At 27.5% G+C, this 21,545-nt stretch overlaps 1 protein-coding gene across 1 annotated transcript; it reads left to right on the plus strand.

Moving 5' to 3' along the window:
* The first annotated feature begins 3,278 nt into the window (after positions 1-3,278).
* Positions 3,279-5,342, plus strand: LOC114375085 (transcription factor IIIA-like). Its single transcript, XM_028332835.1, has 2 exons — positions 3,279-3,440; positions 4,852-5,342. Exons 1-2 carry the CDS (start codon positions 3,348-3,350, stop codon positions 5,119-5,121), a joined length of 363 nt encoding a protein of 120 aa, XP_028188636.1. The 5' UTR covers positions 3,279-3,347; the 3' UTR covers positions 5,122-5,342.
* The last annotated feature ends 16,203 nt before the right edge of the window (positions 5,343-21,545 follow it).

Below are 21,545 nucleotides of genomic sequence, written 5' to 3' on the forward strand. Positions count from 1 at the left end.
TCAGTTGAAGGTGGGCAATTGGGGATGGTGGGTTCATGTTTGATTTGTGGAAGTGGGAGAGTTGATTTGCGCCATCGCCCGAACGCCACCTAGTATCACATATGACAGGTGCCCCATAATCCAACAAGCTTGATGTGAGAAAGCATGGAAGAGTCAGTCTTCCTACTTTTGTTTGTTGACCACAGAGTGGTACCTGGAGATATGTCGCGGGGGTCAGGAGACCTTGGGGACGTTAGGTGGGGTGCTATTGCCCAAAACCAAGCTTGACCAATCCCGACCTAACCCGGGCATAGTCAGTCAGTGAGAACCTGTGACGTACCTAAACAGGCAAGCTCCTGCTAGTCAACCAATAAAAGAACAAAGTCCACGAAGCAAGGAGGCTTGTGTGGCGGCTGGCCAGCTATGAATCTTGAGTGGTATCTGGAAATTGGCCTCTGGTAATCGATTACCAAGGGTGTGTAATCGATTACAGGGCTTAAAAATGGAGACAGGAAGTTAAAATGGCCTTTGGTAATCGATTACCAAGGGTGTGTAATCGATCACAGGGCTTAAAAATGGAGACAGGATGTTAAGATGGCCTCTGGTAATCGATTACCAATGGTGGGTAATCGATTACACAGAGTAACAGGGCACTGGTAATCGATTACCATTTAGGTGTAATCGTTTACATAGTGTAATTTGTAGGTTCCATGGGCAAAAGCTGTGTAATTCGAGTTTGGGCACTGGTAATCGATTACATACTTTGGTAATCGATTACCAGAGAAGAAATCCCTTGAGAAAGACCTTTTGACTATACGTAGCGGTTATGGGACGCATTGCATTATTACCTGTAGTTAGATTTCTTGTGAAAGAGTCTACCCTCTTTCTTTTATTTCTTGTAGATCGCGATGACAGCACAGTTAATCCATGATCGCGTGGTGATGGAGTGCTTAGAGGGAGTTTGGGAGACCCTCGAAGGCAATGAGAGGTGCCGATTTCGTGGCACGATTCGACTCACTGCTACTTCATTGGTACATCCAGAGGAACCCGCACACACGCTTCATCAGCCTGTGGAGTGGATACTACCTACACCTACTCCATATCGACTAGTGGAGCCAATCCAAGTGATAGAGGTGTCATCCTCTGAAGAAGATCCTGAGGAGGACCCAGAGGAGTTACCTCCTGAACCTGATGTGGATGACCTTGACTTACCTGAGGATGATGAAGACCCACTCCCTGATGTGGATTCTCCAGAGGATATCATGTCAGCATCTGAGGTAGACTCTATAGAGGAGAGTGGCCCTGGAGGGACAGCGAATAATGAAGACTCTTCATCATAGCAGACGACTCCTTTCCTTTTTCTTTTTAATTCCTTGTCTAATCTCTTACTAAAAACTTGTTCTTGCAATCATTCTTGGTGGATTTTTTTTAATTACATATTGTCAGTGTCTTTTATTATCAATCTTTAGCAATTAACATGTTTTTTTATCAAATAATTTTTTAATGTTTATTCTTAATGGATGTTCTTCATATGGTTAATTGGTGGTTATTTGTTTCTTTAGGTGAACGTTCATCATCCTTTGAATTGGTATCAGTCAAATTTGTGTCTAAAAGTATGATCAGGTGATTGAAAAAAGATAAATACATAAAAGAAAGATTATGGGTTCATTTGAGAATAGTAAAACTATAGTTTCTGGTCTTAAATATAGTTTCTTGCTTATTTGAATCTTCTTGTCTCTGTCATTGTATCTTTTCTTTGTTGAAGTATAGTTTACACAGTTGGATATTGACTCTTTATCTGTGCAATTGCCTCAACTCACTACTTTACTTTGTTTAAAACTATGGTATATAGATTGACTCTACATTATTTCCTCATTTCTGGTTTTAGTTCAAGTTATTGTCCAGTCTTCTGGTCTTATAACTTATAAGTCATAAATGCTAGTTTGATTTTATATTTCTAGGTTTTTATAGGTTTTGACTTTTTGTACCTGAAGTCTTGTATTTTCCTTTCCACCAGTTTGATTTATTATACCGTGAATATTAGTTTTGCATACAATGTGTATATGTGGTAATTTCTTTCCTTGAATAATGCAGACTTTCAATTCCATATAGTTGATTGTTTGATTGAATAATTGCAGAAAGCCTTTTAAAAATGTGGATATGAATGCTTTGATAGAAGCCAAAAGCAGGAAGAAATAAACAATTGTGTCAATAATTGCATTAATCGTCTTACAAATGCAAAAAACACTTTAAAAACACTTTTGATAATGAGATGTCAAATTTTCATGTAAGCTACCCCATAATTCTCTAATCATATTCTCTATTAAATTTTTAATCTGTTATTTCTTATTTAAACTTTTGAAGAATGTATAAAATTATTAAGGAAAGTCTTATAAATTAAAGACGCTTTGAACCTATAAGCAAGGATGAATAATTGGGGACTGATTCTAGGTGGATTCATTGAAACATGATTGAGGGTTGGCTGATTGACATCATAGAATTTTATACTTTCTATTTCCTGTATGCTTTGACCATCAACCTTCTCACTTTGACCAAACAATTTTAGTATGTTGGTTGTTCTCACTTTGACCAGTTGAAACACAGGTTGTGAAGGCCTTCAATATTGTGAAGCTAAGAGATATAAGCTCCCCCCTTAAATATGTGATGTTATATGTGCCTTGGTCCTTCCCTCCTTGGCCAATTCAAATGTTCTTCTTGATGGCAGGCTACTAGGTTTGGTTTTGTTGGAGTACAAGTGTGAGGTAAAGTCTCACATCTGGTAAAAATGGAAAAGTTAAGCACCATATAAGTGAGGAGAAGATTCATAAACCTAAGCCTTTCGAGAGGAGTAAACACCGGGGAGACATACACCAATGAGCCATGAACAACCACATAAGGGAATTTGACATCACACTTTAACCCAAAACCTTAGGTTTATGGGTCTTCTCCTCACTTATATGGTGCTCAACTTTTCCACTTCTACTCGATGTGGGACTTCACCTCACACTCCAACACGTTTGACCCTACACTCGGCCCTTGGCAAGTCTATATATTGGGTACCTCAACTCAAGCTCAATTGTGATGCATCAGTCAATAACAATGGTGCAACGAGCTGTGTTAGGGTTATGAGAGATTCTCATGGTAAAGTTTTATTTTCCTTTACAACCAATCTAGATGAGCTTTGTGCCCTGTTTATTGGTTCCAATATAGCGGTGTCTAAAGATTTATCCAATTTCTTGCTGAGATCGGACTCTAAGTTGGCAATCTAGTTCATTGAGGAGGGTGTATTCTGTTGCTTGAGTTATTGTGATGCGTTTCAGGAGGAGGCCGAAAATGAAAGAGCTAAAAGGGTTCTCGAAGAGGAGGCTATGAAATCATCCAACATGTGCGAGGAATGTGGTGCCAATTTCAAAAAACACACTTATTTGTTGCAGCACGTGCAAAGTCATTCGCTTGAGATAGTTTTTTTGGGAGAAATATTAATAACCCACTCTCTAATGTACCCTTATTTTTTTTTTTGTAAACATATAGTGGTACTTTTTATTATTGGAAATCATGACTTCTTGCTTAATCATTATTTTGTAGTTTTCTTGTTTTTCATTAATTTTAGGTTAAATTAGTTTTTTAATCCTCTTATTTTTAAAACTGATTTAATTTGATTCTTTCGTCTAAATTAAATTGATGGTGTTATAAAATGTGTGTTTTGTGATGGTTTAAAACTACTTAATGATGGTTTTAAACTGTCACAAGTGTGATTTCTTAACATCGTTGATTAGAGGATCAAAATAAATCCCAAAAAAACTAGAGGACCAAAGTTAATCTAAAAAATAAATTTGACGAAAAGAAACTAATTTAACCTTAATTTTAATTAACAACAAAATGTGTTGGAACTTAAAAAGTATGTTCTTAACTCTGTTCTAGTAGGTCTCTTGTTGTTGCTACATATGATTTAAGAAAACTCGCTAATTTTCTGATCCGGCTTCCTTGCATTCGTTTTTTCACGCATTCAGCATTTCAGAACCGTCGATGAAGATTGAACTGCTCATTTGTATTTTGTTTTCTGGCATATTGTACATTAGTCAATCAACTTAAAACACACGCTCAAATTTCATATGTTCAATCGTCATCTAAAAATTATAAATGCATGAATGTGTGAAAAACTCTGCTTTGAATCTGGGTCCCTAATTTTCACTCTGGTAAAACTCAACTTGAATTATTTATTTTAATTGGTCCCATCCACTCACAAGAACTCCCATTTTGACTTGAAAAATTGCTTTTATAATGGTTAAGGGACCTTTTTTGTAGTTGCTTACATAAACAGCATCTGTAAGAACTCATTTGCTCCAATGATTTTCAAGTTGCTTAACTTTAAGAACCAACTTAAGTAACTGCATTGGTGTTGCTTTCTTAGAGTATGTTGTTTTGTTGGCACTCCTCTATGCTTAATGATAAAGATGCACTGTTATATTTCCAAACTCATTCTTTTGTTATTTTTTATCATTATGTTTTACCCAGTGCTGCATTCCATGAATTGTGAGTTGATTGTGTTAGTTGTTGCATCGACTAAAGATGCATATTTTGCAGGAAAGTAATTTACAAGTCTCTAGAATCATTGGAAAATTATTGTTATAGTGTGAAGCATTGGGACCCCAGAGAAAGAACTCCAAAATGCGCGAGGCAGCATGTTTGGACTTGATGGATCAGTATCAGGTAGGGAGACCTCCTGCGAAGCTCCATCAAGGATGCCTCAGTCACACAAAATTGAGGTTGGCAGTTAGTTCATTTGTGTTTTGTTCTTGTCAAAGCATGGTGGTACTTGTATGTTTTTTGTTTTCTGGCTTTAACATGCATGTGTGTGTGTGATGGTTTCAGAGGCCGTATGTGTGTTCTGCTGGTAACTGTCAGGCATGTTACCGAAGGAAGGACCACCTGACTTGTCATCTTTTACAGAATCAAGGGAAGGTTTTTAAATGCCCTGTTGAGAGTTGCAACACTGAGTTCTCTTTGCAAAGCAATATGAAAGGACGTGTTGAGGAGACCCATGAGGACAGTTCTACCTCTACCAGTGACAAAAGTTACAAGCAGCATGCATGTCCTGAAACTGGCTGTGGGAAGGTTTTCAGAATTGCATTGCAGCTATGAAAGCATGAAGATTCTCATATGATTTCCTTCGTAGAGGAGGATTTTTGAAAAAGCTGATGAAGAGTTCAGGTCAAGGCCGAGGGGAGGGAGGAAGAGAAAATGCCCTACTGTTGAAATGTTAGTTAGGAAGAGGGTTAACCCATTGAGTCAATTGGAGAGTTGGTGGTTATGCATGCAGGATAGTGACCAAGGTGAATTGAGCATTGTGTGCTCTTAAGTCTTAATAAAAGTAGGCAAAATGTTAATTTAATGTGTTGATATGAGTATACATAATAAATAAATTGTATAAATTTAGGATTAATAATAGTGTTACAGATACAATTTAGGACAATGTATAGTAGTGATGATTGCAGCTTATATGACATTCATGGGCATTTGTTTTAGCCTATGTTTGAATTGGCGTTCGAAGGTGATAGATATGCTTCTTGAGCAGTTTGCTTTTGGCTAAGCTTGAATTGGTAGAAGGAGATCGACGGGAGAAAAATGAAACATAATGAGGAGAAGTGGAAGATTTTTTATTTATATATATATATATATATATATATATATATATATATATATATATATCTTTAGTTTTATTAATATCAAATATCTCATCATCTTCCTTCTTGTCTCTTCTCTCCTTTTAACTGCAAAGTAGTCAACTTACAGTGGGACATTACATATGGCTCATCATATTTTCTAATTATTTTACCATTTGTAAGTTCAAAATAACAATTATTTAAATACACTATTATAACATAATAAAATGTATTTAGTTATTTTATTTTTATTCTTTGTTTAAAATGCATGCAAGATATAAACTATGTATACTATCCTAAATCAAAAGTATAAAGAAATATCACAATAAAAAAAATCATAATTATTTATACTTTAATGTTTTTAAGTATATTTTATTGACTTAATGTTTGAATTTGGTTTAAAATACTTTTACTATATGTTTAAATAAAGAGCTAGTTGAAACTTGTTTGTACTACTTATTAGTCTACTAAATTGAAAACTTAAAACAATGACATTTTAAATAACGCAAAACCCATAAAATAACTTATTACAACTTAGTTCAAATGTGAATTTTTTATTTAATACATTTTCATTTTAAAATAATTGTCTAAATAACCAGGCACATAATATAATGGGCTCAGTAAGAAGAAGCCCAGTTAATCACTTCTCAAGCACAGTTGCCATATCCACTCTCCCTTTTTGCTTATACACTCGCTTTTAAATTTGTTTTCTAAATATGTCCCCTTTCAAAAAATAAACTTCCCTTTTAAACTATTTTACACTATAGGCATTAAACTCTTTATATATTGATACAATATTATTTATAATTCTCTGTCATTTGGATGTCTAGTTTACATACACACTATCCCTACAAATAATAAAAATATTCTTTTAGCAAAGACAAATCACCTCTATTATCTTTATCTTTGTACTTAATTGTTATACTTAATCTTTTTAACTGTCTATACCTTTCAATTTATCCTTTTTTTCTCTATCTTGAAATTAAATTTCAATAATTTTTTTATTAAAAAAAATGTTAGTAACCTTATATTATAATTTGAATTGTAAACTCAAAATATATTTTTATATGTTCAAGTATACTTATTTATTATGAATTGTAATTATAATATTACATATTTAAAACATTTTTTCATTATATAACTAATTGGATGATCCGGCACGAGGTTATTTAGTTATTATATTATAATTTTTAAAAAAATTATATATTAAGAATAAACAGCTTTTAAATTGATAGATATGAAATAAAATGACAATAAGAACTAGATATTGTGTTTATTATAAGAAAAAAAAAGATGTCTAAATATGTTAAGATCTAAACTTTAAACAAATTTATTATTAATTTTGATTCCATGTCACAAAATTAAGATACAATCTCAAATTTGATTATGGACCCAATTAGATAAACATTTTTCTCCAGCATCATATACCAAATCTCATGCTACAAAATTAAATTAAGGTAACTTTCCTTTAAATAGATTTCACTTATATGATTTATTATTTAGAGTTATTTCATACTTATTTAATAATTCAAGGTTATAAAAATAATTTTTTTATCCAACATCATCTACTCGACCACATGTTACATGATTAAGTTTTATTCCTTTAAAAAGATTAATTTTATATATTTTATTTTTTAGAGTGATTTTATATTTTAATCTGTGTAACATAACGACTTAAAATTATATTACACCATTTTGGTGGTCAACAAATTTGATATTAATTTTGATTCTATATCACAAAATTAAGATATAATATTGGATTTGATCAAGGAGCCAAGCACCTTGACCACTAAGAAACTTGCTTTATTTAGTTAATTATATTAACATTATTTTTTATGTATGATTATTCAAGAATTATTAGTTTTTTCTTCAAATTATCAAAATATATAAATTAAAAAATATTTAATATATAAATCTTATTAATTTTATTTTACATCATTTTATATGTTTTTATTTTGAATTGTTTACATTTTTTATTTTACCAATTTATAATTAGATTTCATAAATTAATGTGTAAATCATTTGCATAAATTTTTGTAAATTGATTTTAATATACAAATTATTTTTACTCTAATTATTTACATATCATTAGTCAAGAATTATTAATTTTTTTTCAAATTATCAAAATTTATAAATTAAAAAAATACTTAAGATATAAATATTTTTAATTTTATGTAAATAATTAGAGTAAAAATAATGTGTATATTAAAATCAATTCACCAAAAAAATTTATGTCAATAATTTACATATTAATTTATTAAATTTAATTATAAATTGATAAAATAAAATAAAAATGTAAACAATTCAAAATAAAAACATATAAAATTATATAAAAATAATTAAAAACATTTATATACTAAATATTTTTTAATTTATAAATTTTTATAATTTGAAAAAAAAAATAATTCTTGACTAATGATAAGTAAAAAATAATGTTAATGCAATTAATTAAATAAAACAAGCGTCTTAATAATTTATTATTTTAACTATAAATAAATGATCATGAGTTCAATTTTTATTATAACACTTTTATTTTTCACTTCTTTTAATCTTTGTCAACCGCCTACATAAGCTCTATATTAGCATCAATATGTCAAAATTGTTTATTTTGGAAAATAGGAAGACTAAACGTTTTAATTTAAAAATAAGAGAATTAAAATTATAAATTTGAAATTATAGGAGAACCAAAATTATAATTTAGCCTATGTTTTATTATTTAGAGTGATTTTATACTTATTTAATAATTCAAGGGTATAAAAATAACCTTTTTATCCTGCATCATCTAACTGATCACACGTTACAAAATTAAGGGAACTTTCTTTTAAAAGGATTGATTTTATATATTTTATTATTTAGAGTGATCTCATAGGAATTAAATAATCCATGTTTTGAATAGTTTTATTATCTTTTGTTTATTTTCAAACGAAAATTTCGGAATATATTTAATGACAAATTAAGGAACCTTTTTATTCATATAAGAATTAAAAAAAAAACAATTTAGAGGATAGCCTCGTGAATCAGAAAATTCGAATTAAATAGGATTTTTCAAGCAAAACCCTTAATTAAATAATTCATGTTTTAAATATTTTTATTTTATTTTTTATGTTTATTTTCAAGCAAAAATTTGGTATAGATTTAATTAAAAAATTAAGGAAACCATTTTTATCCGTATAAGATTAAAACAAACAAATATAATCCTCTAGCTTAAAATATTTTTAAACTAAACTCAATATGATTACTATGAGTAGTAAAATTATCCCACTGAATATTTAGTATAGTTACATAGTCTTAATATTTAAAAATGAAACCTTGATCAATCAAGTGATTGAATATAAATAATTCATACGTTAAAGTTAAAATTAAATTATTTAAATATTATCTAATTCAATCTTTAATAAAAATAATTTTTATTCATATTTTACTTATGTCTCCATCAAATTTTAAATTAATCAGAATTTATTTGTTTGCAAAAAAACATTGATGAAACGGAGGGTAAAAAAACTTATAAAAAATGTGAGACCCTAGGTTTAAGTTAAACAATTTTGTATCAATTAATCCATATGTTTAATGGTGTTGAATTTTACGTACTAAAATACTTGCTATTATTTAAATTGAAAAAACAAAACAATATATTCTCATTGCGATATGGACTTGTGCACTGTTGCCAACAACCATCGTTGATGTTTGGTATTTTGATAGAGCAGTCTTTCCATGAAATTCCCTATCGGTCCTGTTTTGGTCAATTGTGGTTTTTGAGAGAACTAAGGTTAGCATGAGTCGTACGTAGCACTGCCTCTGAGTGTGGGCTCCCCTTCTAGGTCAAACCCCAATTCTGCGTTCCAACATTGAATCTAAACTAAAGTCAGGTGCTACGGACCAAATTCTCAAAACAACATTCAAAAATTGTTGTACCTCAGTTCTCAATTTCCTTTGGAAAATTCTATAAACAGTAATAACCTTTTTAATTGAAAAAAGGAAAAATGTGCATCATAGATACATTTGTTTGTGCAGGAGTGGGAAATTTGAACACGACAAAGCACCTGATTCGCTCAGATTTGGATGTTATTTCAAAGGTGCTTCAATCACAGTAGGGTTAGGACAACTTGGATAGAATTAATTTAATTCCACTTTCAAGGGTGGTGGTGTGCACACTTTTTCTATATATAGAAGTAGGGGATCAAGTATATAACTTATTTTTATACATAAAAGAATACACACGTTCAGTTCATTATAGAGAATATAATCACTTCTTTATTATTATTATTTTATGAAAAAAGAGTTGATTTTAATTTTAATTTTAAAGATGAACAAAATTAATCGTAAAAAATAGTGCTTAGACAACGTTGAAAAAAATTGCCGTAGTCTTGATTCTTATCATTGTTTAATAAAAGTCAAACAATCTAATCTCAATTTTTATGAAAACTCTTTTTGAAGAATTGAAATCCATTTAAAGGTTGATTTTTTTTAATAATATTTTTTTCATATGCATATATTAGGAATCAAACTCATAATTACATATTTAAATGATAAGGTTATGAACACTCTTTTTTTAAAAGTTTGTTTAGTGAAATTTCACTACTAAAATTAGTTGACAAATTGTTGGACAACAATTCAAATTTTAAAATAAATGGAGTAGGTGAAAATTCAAGAATATTTTTTTAGAAATTTGTTATGTTTCAAATCTTTAGGATTTTATTTATATTTAAACACTTTATTAATTTTTTTTAAATTTTTTTAAAAGATTAGAATATGATAATATTTAAATTTTGTATTGTTATATATAGAGCTAAGAAATAAAAATTATACAAAATATAAAGAAATAAGACAAAAAAAAAGAATATATTAAGAATGTAGATTAAGAAATTTTAGTAATACTGTAATACATCATTTTTCAACAAATTCTTTCGAACACACTCTATTATTAATTTAAAAATATATATATAATTTTTAATAAATTTTAACCTATAATAAAGAATGTGTTTAAAAGAATTTGTTAAAAAATATATTGTAGATTTTTTGTCAGCATTTCTCATGTAGATTGCATCTTATCTTAGACTATACTATAAAAAAAATTACTAAAATTGTAGGTGCTTTACTATTTCAATCCTCACAAGCTCGTCAATTGTTTTCCTAATATATTCCATGCCACAACTTAAATATTCTTCTGTATAAGTTTCTTCGGGTATAACTTACCAGAGGTTCATAAAAGGGATGATTAATTTAAATTTAGGTTATCTCCTCAAGGTATAAAATAAAGTACAAATATAATAAGGAAAAATCTCTCAAAAAATAAATGTATGAAATATAAACAAAGAATAAAAGAATTTAGTATAAAATAATTTATTATGATGAACATTAAGAATGAATTTTTTTTTCCTAACTAGTAACATATTAAGCTCTTCATGCCATATATTTATATATAGTAAGAAATACACATTGAGAAATATTACAAATTGAGTCATGATATTCATACATTATAAATAGGACAAATTGAGGTGAAAATAAGAGAGATAGAAATTAGGAAGTAAAGAAAAGATGAAAGGTAGAGAAAGAAAATTAATTTGTTATTGATAAAATTCCACAAAATTTAAAAAGTTAGAGATAAAAAAAGTCAAAAATAAATAGATGACAAGCGTTTTTCTTGGAAATTTTTAAATCATCAAATTATTAGTTGTGTTCTCCGTAGTTTTCTCATATTTTTTAACTTTTTTTTTTTTGTTCCTGGAAAACTGTTGTGCATAAGTCACATTGTCATGGACTCATGGTGTCATAGAAAGTGGACGTTGTCACTTGTCAGCCGGTGATGTAGTAAAACTCGAATTTATGACTTTAAGGTTGGGGTTGTTAGTTCGATATCATATTAAAATAAGTCACATTAAGTATAATTCAATCATGTCATATGAATTATATAGTTATATCAGTTAATTAAATTTGTTTTTTTTTTCTTTCTTTCAATTCAAACAAGAGAATCTTATAATAAATTTTATATTTTTTATATTTTGATTTTTAATTTAATATTATATTAAAAAAACCACTTTATTCATAATCTTTCTAATTCAATCCCCCATTTTTCTCTTTTTGCTAATGGTTGTGCCAGTGTCATGACTGAACAATTTGTAGCAGATACTAAAATTCAAAATGATTATAAGATCTCAAAATTATGAGTTCTATTATTTTTCTTATTTTTTGTTTTATTTGGTTTATCACTTATTATATATATCTTTCGTTGTTATTGAATTTTATTATTTCCCGGGACTGATTTCTGGCTAGGTGTATGAAGGAGATTGTGTTTGGAGGCATTATTCTTGGGTTATATATTCGTCTTGAAAGAATTATTTGCGACTATTGATTGGAGGCAATACCCACTTGGGTTATATATCTCTCTTTCATTGTTATTGAATTTTATTTGTACTTTTTAAAAAAAAAGTAATTCATGACAACAAACAATAACTAATATTTTATTTTATTTTATTTGGTTCATCTTTTTATTATATATCTTTTTCATTGCTATTGAATTCTATTATTTCTAGGGGCTGATTTCCTTAGTGTAATTTTTATTTTATTTTATTATCATTTTATTCTTTTTATCTTCTTCTGTAATATTTCTTTTCATTTAATTTTTTATCATTAATTTTAACTTGTGTCTTAAAAAAACATTTTAATTTTTTACAACAAACAATAACTAATATTTTGATTAAAATCAAATTAAATTCTAATCATGATAATTTATATTACTTGAGATTTTGAGATTTTTTTCTCATTACAATTAATGGTAATAATTAAAATAAAGCATATCTTAATAAGAAAAAAATGATATTTCTAAGTTTGTGCTTGAGTGAATTTTATTTTTAAATAATTAAAATATATATTAAAAACACTAATATAAAAATTGTAGACTAAAAACTTAACATCCGGACACGGGGCATTAAGCTAGTTAAAATATATTTGTTAAACAATCTTTTTCTCAAATCTTAAAAAAATACAAAATAAGGGAGTGATTCAATTTAATTTTAGAAAAGTCATTAAGATTGTTGCATCCTGTGATAATTATGGTCATATTAGTTATTATTTAGATTCGATTATTAGATTTTTCCTGGTGATATATAAGTTTTACTATAAATTTTCATTGAGAATGGTGGTCTTTTGTAATCTTGTAATGAAGTATGACTTATTTAATTTAAACATTTTGTAATAAAAAATAAATTTCAAAAAATGATAGACTTAATTTTGTAAAAAAGAAAATAAATTTTATTAATTCGATTCAGTTCAGCACGTTAAGTCAATCAAACAAACACCCTCATAAAGTACCTATAAAGTGGGATAATTTTTTTTTGGGAAAAATGTAAATTATATTAAGATGCTAAAAAAAATGTAATAAGTGTGCTTGTCTATACATAAGAAACTTAATCTTGTTAATAACCTTTATTACAAAAAATTGATAATCTTCAAAAATCAGCTTGTTTCTAGACAGCCAGATGCAGTAGACTGTAATTGCTATAGCCAGACAACGTAATTTTCCTTGAACACTTGATGTGGATTTGTCCCTAATTAAAGAGTCAGTAATGCGCTGCAAAGAAGTGAAACGCCTGCGAAAAGGAGTCAAATCACGAATGTGAGCCCAAACTTGGAGAGATTTCCTGCAAGAAAAGAACAAATGAGCATTTGACTAAGCCTCATTTGAACATAAAGGGCAGAGGGAACCCTTGTTCAAAAAAGCAAATTTGTCAAGAGTAAGCAGCCGGTTCCTTTTAGCAAGCCACAGAATGAAAGACATCTTAGGGGGGATTGCTGGGTTCCATATAACAGAACATCAACTAACAGTAGGCTTGACACCTCTAATGTATTCATAGACTTTGCCAACAAGCAATTGTTCATTGGTGCTCCAAGATTGAATCATCTTTTTGATCTTTTTCGTACTTAACTCTTTGGAAATAATAAAGTCCCTTATTTGAATGATTTTCTTTATCAAAACTGAATCTGATGAAGAAATATTGTAATTCCGCACATCGCTCCCTCTGAAATAGTAACGGTGAACCCACCGAACCCATAGAGAATCTTTCTTACAATGAAAGTTTCACAGGATACGGGAAAGAAGCGCAAGGTTCCAGTCCTTGAGATTAAAAAGGCATAAACCTCCTTCTTTTTTTCGGAGAACAAACTACTGACCAAGCAACCAAGGACTTGTTTTTGCCAATATCCGCTTTGCCTCACAGAAAATTACGGCACGAAGCGGTGATCCAGTCCAGAACAGATTGCGGCAAAGAAAAAATCTTCATCCAGAAATTCACAATTCCTTGAATAACTGCTCTGGGATAAATTTAATTGTATTTTTTATGACAAATTAATTGATTTGCAGTAATTTTGTGTTTTTTTAACTTTTATAAAGATTTCTTTGAATAAAAAATGGCTAGCTGGTGCAAATGAATACTATAAGAGATCCAACCAAGTTATCTCAAAAGCCCTTGTACAGAAACAGCATGCCAGAAAATATATTTAAACCAAAAAGAGATATAAACAAAAGACATGGGAGCATGAACTAAACCCATGCAACACTAAATTATCTGAATCTGCAGTTTGTGTAACCATATATATTCCTATTGGATTCAGTAATTATGATTTGAGGGAAATAATTTCATCGGTAAAATCCGTCAAAGAGTAGGCTCCAGAATATTACTCTCTCTAAAAATGTAACCAATTATAAATCTCATTCTTAAAAAAATTAATCAACTCATATAGGTATTAATTTATAATTAATGTTTATTAGTATATCTCTCAATCAATACTTAAAGAATAATTTTCTATAATAGTAATGACAGATTCTTCTATCAAAGTAATTTTCTATATATGTAACCTTAGTTAACATTATTAGTAAACTCAAATGATTACCTTACTCAAAGAAAATGAAACAAAACTTAAATGTAGAGGAATACCAATAACACATTTTATATATTAAAAAAACGCACTCTATAGAATTTAATGTTTTTATACTATTAACAAATAAAAAATAGTGTTAGATATCTTTTCGAATATAATTATTAAAAAATAAATAAACTTAACATTCATAACAACACATTAGTTATTATAATTTTCTTTAATAGATATCTTTTATTATTAGTTAAAATTCATACAAAGCTTTATCACTATATAATAAGACGGTTAAATAAAAAAATAAACTCATAATACATTTAGGGACGGTTTAGTTGTGTAAAATGAAAAGAAATGAAAGATAATAAAAAATATATATTTAAATTAAAGTAGTGTATAAAAGTGTGAGATTCACGTTAATTTTATTTTAATATTGTTCTTCAATTCCCTTTTATTTCTTTTCATCCAAACCAAGACTAGTAAATTTATATAATTTTTAACTAATTGTAAAAAAATATACTAAAAAATCTGTAATTATGTATATTTTTCTTTAAGTAAATAAAGTGAAAATCAAAGTATAAATGAGTCAAACTATTTACAAATTATTTAAACTTGACTGATTAAAAGTTTTATCAATCTTATTTATTAAATTAAATAAACAAACTCAAACTTTCGATTAAGTTTAATTATTTATAACTTATACACATCTTACAAGTTTAACATTAATAACTCATGAGTAAGCATAATTTATATAAATTTCATGATATTATAGTACTTGTGTAACACATATAACAAATCATTTTGATATTTTGTAATAATATGTATATATACACATATTATTACAAAGTATCAACATATTTTATTAAATATTAAATTGATAAAACTAACAATTTTAAGAAAAAATTTCACAAAATATAAAATAGTTAAATTATAAATGAGTTAAATAAGTCAAACTCAAACTTCTATTTTTTTTTCTTTAAAAAAATCTTTGATTTTTTTAAGTAAACCAAATTCAAGTTTTTAGTTAAGTTCCTTTAAGTGAATGAGCCAAGCTTGAATCTCCTATTTTCTTTCGGTTAAACTTAAATTTCTGATGTTCGGCTCAACTACGCCCCTACGTTGTATATTAGAAGTGGTGCGTGTGGGCGCCGTGCGAATTGGAATGAAAAGGTAAGTAAGGAATGAATTGGCGCGTGGGAAGAAAAGCGCCACTTACCACTTTTTCAAGTAAGACACAAAGCAAAAAATTATTCTTTTTTTTTAATAAATATTTCATACTAATATTATGATGATAAAAAAATAATAATTATTTTAGCTTATTTGACATAAAAAAAATATAAATAAAAAAAAAATAATAATTCTATAAAATTAATTTTATAATTTTTAATTTATTTATAAATTTTGTTGTTTACCGTCAATATTAGTTTCTTGTTAACTAGTATTTTTATGACATTATTTAAAAAATTAAAGAAAAAATATTTATTGTGAAAATTATAAAAAAACATAAAAAAGTCGTGAACAACATAATTTTGCATATCTCAATAAAAATATTTTTCATTTTAATTCATTAATTGATGTTCCAAAGAGAATGATTAACATTTGCTTTAATATTATATTCTCTTCTTCCTATTTGTAATACTCAAATTTGACATAATAATTTTTCCTTTTTTATATGATTCAATTTATAATGTTTCTTGTATTAATTATCTTTAAATTATAAATATTTCTCATTAAAATAAGAAAAAAAATATATTGACAAACCTTCAAAAGAAAAAGAAATATTAATGATGAGAATAATTTTAAAAAAATATTATAAATTTAAGATAAATTTATTGTTATCAATTTAATTAATATATTTTTAATTTTAATGAATTAAGTAATTGAATCTTATATATGAGAATAGAGAGAATAAGAGATAAATAAAAAATATAATTAGTATTATATTAAAAAATTAAAATAATAATTATTTTAGAATAAATTGTTGTTTATTTTAGGGTAATTATAATGAGACTGAGAATTAGAAATTAGGCGCGTGGGGTAAGGTAATCGCACGTGGTCAGATACATTGCACAAAGCCAAAACAGAATGATACATCACACACTGAGAGGATTGCACCACCAACTTGCATAGATGCTCTCCCTTTTCACACAATCTCTCTCTGCCATCCCATGCATTTGATTTGATTTGAACCAAAGGGATAAATATTTTTTTTGTGCCAAATGACCAAAAAGCCACAACAACACAAGACAAGTCACAAGGCCATTTCAATTTTTGACACAATGTTAGGAAATGCAATGAACTGAGACATCCCCCTTCAGAGATAGCCATATCATATAATCCTCCTCACACCACTCCCAAAGTCCCACGCCCATTCCCATATTGATTCTCAGTTTTTTTTTTTTTCCCCAACCCAAAGCAAAGCATTCTTGGGTTTTGGGAGCATCTTTGAATGAATGCAATCTCATTCTCTTGCACTCACTGGTTCTATAAATTGAGTAGATTTCATTCTCTTTTAACAATATCATTTATTTCAAATCTAATGGTGATTGCTTTTGCTTTTTTTCATCAAGACTTGGTGATTGCATTATAGAGTATGGGATTGTGTGTTTATGTATGGATGATATCATTAGGATATGGTCCTTCGGGAATGATATGGTTTTGATCCGCTGTTTCCCAATGATATATTGAGGGGAATAAAATAGTTCTCCAACTTATCTAGAAATATTTAATTAGAAAAAACATACAGTAGTAAGATTAATAGTGGTATAATGCTATTCTTGAATTAAAATTAACATTTTATTTTAATAATCACTTCCTCCAATTCTTTTTATTAGATTAGATTAAAATTAGATAGAAGTAGTGTTGATATTTTTAATAAGAATTAATTTAAAATATATTTTCATTTTTCAAGTCACAAAATATATTTTGCATAAAGTACTGTTTTTTTAAAAAAATATCCTTCATTATATTTATTTCTCTCAATTCAATTAGTAATTGGTGGAATATAAGCCCGGACAAATCCAGAAAATTATTAAAGGAGTTAACTTTCTTCTTTTTTATGATTATTTTAATGTCTAAATTTTAATAAGTAATAATTAAAAAAATATTATTTTTACACATAAATTTGGAACTAATATTTAGTTTAACTGACAATAGTCTTAACCGTTATCATACGACTAACAAACATATAATTGATTTTACATAATTTTATTCTAATTATAATCTTAACCACTATGATAATCTTAACCACTATGATGATGATGATGACGACGACTAATTTTACATTAACTAATCTTAATTATTATTGTAATAATAACATAAATAATTAATTTTATATGATTTTATTCAACTAACTTACAAATATTTATCTAAATACATGAGAAATATCAAGGGAGGAAGACTTTGAACCCTTGTCCACTCTCTCTCCATCAGTCCGTAAATATAAGTGTTCGTAAGTATTTCATAAATATTAGAGATCATTTAAAAAAAATATATAAATTTAAGACATATTTATTGTTATGAATTAATTTAAGCTGGGAGGCTCTTTCTCTTACGTGGATGCTATGATTTTGTGCACGGAAAACAGAACTATTTATAGGATTCTAACTTCTAAGTAGTGCTTACTTATGTTGTTGTCTATACCAAAAACTGAGAAATGAAATTATAACAAAGAAAGTTTCGTTTGATGTCGTACTATCTATAAATATCAGTCTAATTCAGTTAAAAATGTATTTAACTATGTATTTTAAAAAAATCCCATTTTCACTAGTTTAGTTTAGTTTTTTTATTATAGAAACAGTTAAGTGAATTTTATAAACAATTTAGTTAAATTTGGTTTAAGATTAAATAGTTTACTTCAGTTTTTTCGGAACTATTTTTTTAGTTTAGTTGAGTTGGATGAAAAAACTGAATTGAAAATTGTGAACAATTTTAGTAAGAAGTTGTCTTTATAAAAAATAATGATAAATTTTTATTTTTTTTTTCTTATACAATTTATTTTATATCAAAGACCGTCGCCTAAAATATTAAAAATGTGTAATTGAAAAACTAATGAAAGTGAAAAATAAATTCTGTATTATTTTTACAGCTTAAATTATGTAGTGTATTCTATATTGCGGAGATAAAAAGAATTATGAATTCTAATAATCTATAATTCAGGAATCAGCATTGAACCGATAACAACAAAAGACCTCACGCAGCCGCACAAAGTTTGAAGCATATGGAATGGATAATCGTAAAAAGACGATGAAAGTTGAAGACGATGGGGGTAAAAGTATAACTAAGTAACCAACCAAGTTATTGACTAAATAGTAGTTTAATGCTTCAGGACAAATATGCTGCTCTTCATTTGCACGTGTTTCATAGCCAAGATTTCTCAGCCATTCTAAAATCTTCTTGATCAATTTGCATGTCCAAATTTCAGCCGCGGAAAGTGAAGCATGTATATATCTTATGTTTACTTATAAGAATAAGTTAACATCATCAATAAGTGATGGGTTTAAGTAAGATTAAATTTCGACTCTTTTAGATAGAATCTTGGATCCTCTGGTCAATTAGATTTTTTTAAAATTAGTTATCTGGATATTACTAACATACAAATGTTATGATGATAATAAAAAAGTTAAGATATCTCATACTACTAGTTAAAGAATTTAAATAATTTTTTAATTAAAAAAATATTATTACTATATTTTATCTTATTTTTTTGAAGTGATTTTTAATATATAAATATTTTATTATTCATTTCTTAGCTAGTGAACTATAATTCTAGTTAATAGACTCTAGTTTTAAATTTTCTTATAAAATATTATTAATGTTTTTATTTATTAAATAAAGAAGATCTTAAATATATTCTGTATTTTAAGAGGAACTGAATTATATTATTTTTTTCAAAATTATGTTAGCAATACACTCACTAAAGTGATGGAGATCAACAAAAGAATTCGCTCGTCTAGACAAGTTATGAGCGACATAATTCACTTGTCTCGTAACAAAACAAATGTTGAAATTTGTTAAACTTTGAAGAAGAGTACAACATTGAACAATTATAGCCCCAAAACTCTGGTAGATCAAATTTTCCATTATAAATTGATGAGGTCACTTGTTGACAGTCAGTCTCAATGATAACATTTGTAACACCTAAATCACGTAGTCACACACATTTTTAAGACATTTTAATATATTTTTATTATATATTAAAAAAATATTTTACCTTAAATTATTTCCTCCACACACATGTAATAAGACATATATCTTATGAAAAGAATGAAAGTAAAATAATTAAATTTGAACCGTAAAATCTTATGTAAAATGTTGAGATTTAATATAAAAAAAATCATAACTTTTTAAGTGATTACATGATATTAAATATTAATTATTCTTGCTTGATTATATGATTCAGATTTAATCTTTTCATTTTTATATAAGATAATTTTTTCTCTTATTATATATATATATATATATATATATATATATTAAAAATATGCAATTTCATTAAAAAAACAAAAAAATATATATATCACTTTTTATTTAATTTATTCTTATATTATTGTCTATCATTCAATTTCTGTTTCCTAAAAAAAATTACATACACATAAATATTTTTAAATCCTAAAATAAAGAAAAAATATACACAATATCTATATTTAATTTTTTAATAATGATTTCATACAATTTTGTTTCTTATAACTCTTCCATTTTTTCCATTTTATTTCTCTTTTCATTTCTCATCACATCTTTTATTATATCTCACATTTTCTTTCTCTTATTTTTTTTTATCTCTCTTATCACTTAAGATGGATACATCTCTAAAAAATTATACAATCATAAATTTCAATAATTTTTAATGTCCCTATTTTTCCCTAAATATTTCTTAATAAAAAAAAGAAATTAAAAAATGTTATTCATTTTTTGAAGAAGAAAATACATTATTTATTATTATTAGGGTAAATTACACTACTACCTCTGAAAATTCGTGTAATTTTACAAGCATTTCCTATTTTTTTTAACCATGGCAATTATCTCCCTTTTAAAAGATGTTAGTGTAACTTACAAGAGAGTGTCAATGTAATGTATTCAAACATAAGGAGAAATTAGTGTAGGAATAGAAAACAGAGTGATATTATATGTAATTTGAGAAAAATTCAAGGGATACAAGTATAATTTTTTATTATTATTATTTTTAAAAAAAATCACTTAAACAAATTTAGAGGATAAAATATGTTTTTAAAACTTCAACCATGATATTTAAATATAATAGAAGAATTTCTATCATTAGAATTGCAACTTCCAAGTTGCAACAATGATTTAAAAAAAAAAGATTTAATTATGGGTTTCTTATAATTTAAAGTTTAATTAAGTCCATTATTTAAATGTTTAATTAAGTCCCTTAATCGTTTAAAACACAAAAATTATATTATTTCCTTCAATTTTTTCACATTGACTAACGTCAACATGTTCTTTTAGCTTTCTTTGACCTTCTACCCTTGTTCTTTTAGCTTTCTTTAACCTTCTACCCTCAAAAGCCACCCACAACACCACCAACCTTTGCACCTAGCCTACGCTTAGCTAGCACCATTGCGCACCATCACCCGTGACATCACCAACCTCCACACAAACCCAAAAAAGGCATCACCACGCACCACCAACCTCCATGAACCTAGATCCACACCCACCACCCAAACACCATACCTAACCTCCACGAAATGCACACCACCAACCATGCAATTGTGCTCCGCGCAACCATGAACCCAAATCTGGATCTATTTTTTTCTGATTTGTATTTCGACTATGTTCTAAATGTGTTGATTAAGGGTTGATTAGGGTTCTAATTGTGTTGATTTGAGGGTGGTTAGGGTTCTGATTGGAATTTATTTGGGGGCAATCAAATGGTTATTTTTAAAAAAATTAATAATTAAACAAGCATCTATTAGTCATCATTTTTTTCAAACTATTTTTATTTTATTATATCATTATTTTAAAAATAAATAATAAATATAGTGATGATTTTTAGTGTCATTTTTTTATCAGCAAAGATAA

This window comes from Glycine soja, chromosome 11 (assembly GCF_004193775.1).
Source record: "Glycine soja cultivar W05 chromosome 11, ASM419377v2, whole genome shotgun sequence".
Lineage (NCBI taxonomy): Eukaryota > Viridiplantae > Streptophyta > Magnoliopsida > Fabales > Fabaceae > Glycine > Glycine soja.

Bases quoted from the DNA above. Each gene is read 5' to 3' on its own strand.
- LOC114375085 (XM_028332835.1), top strand. From the start codon at position 3,348: ATGAAATCATCCAACATGTGCGAGGAATGTGGTGCCAATTTCAAAAAA. The intron at 3,441-4,851 runs GTTTTTTTGGGA...TGATGGTTTCAG, and splicing joins AAAGTCATTCGCTTGAGATA to AGGCCGTATGTGTGTTCTGC.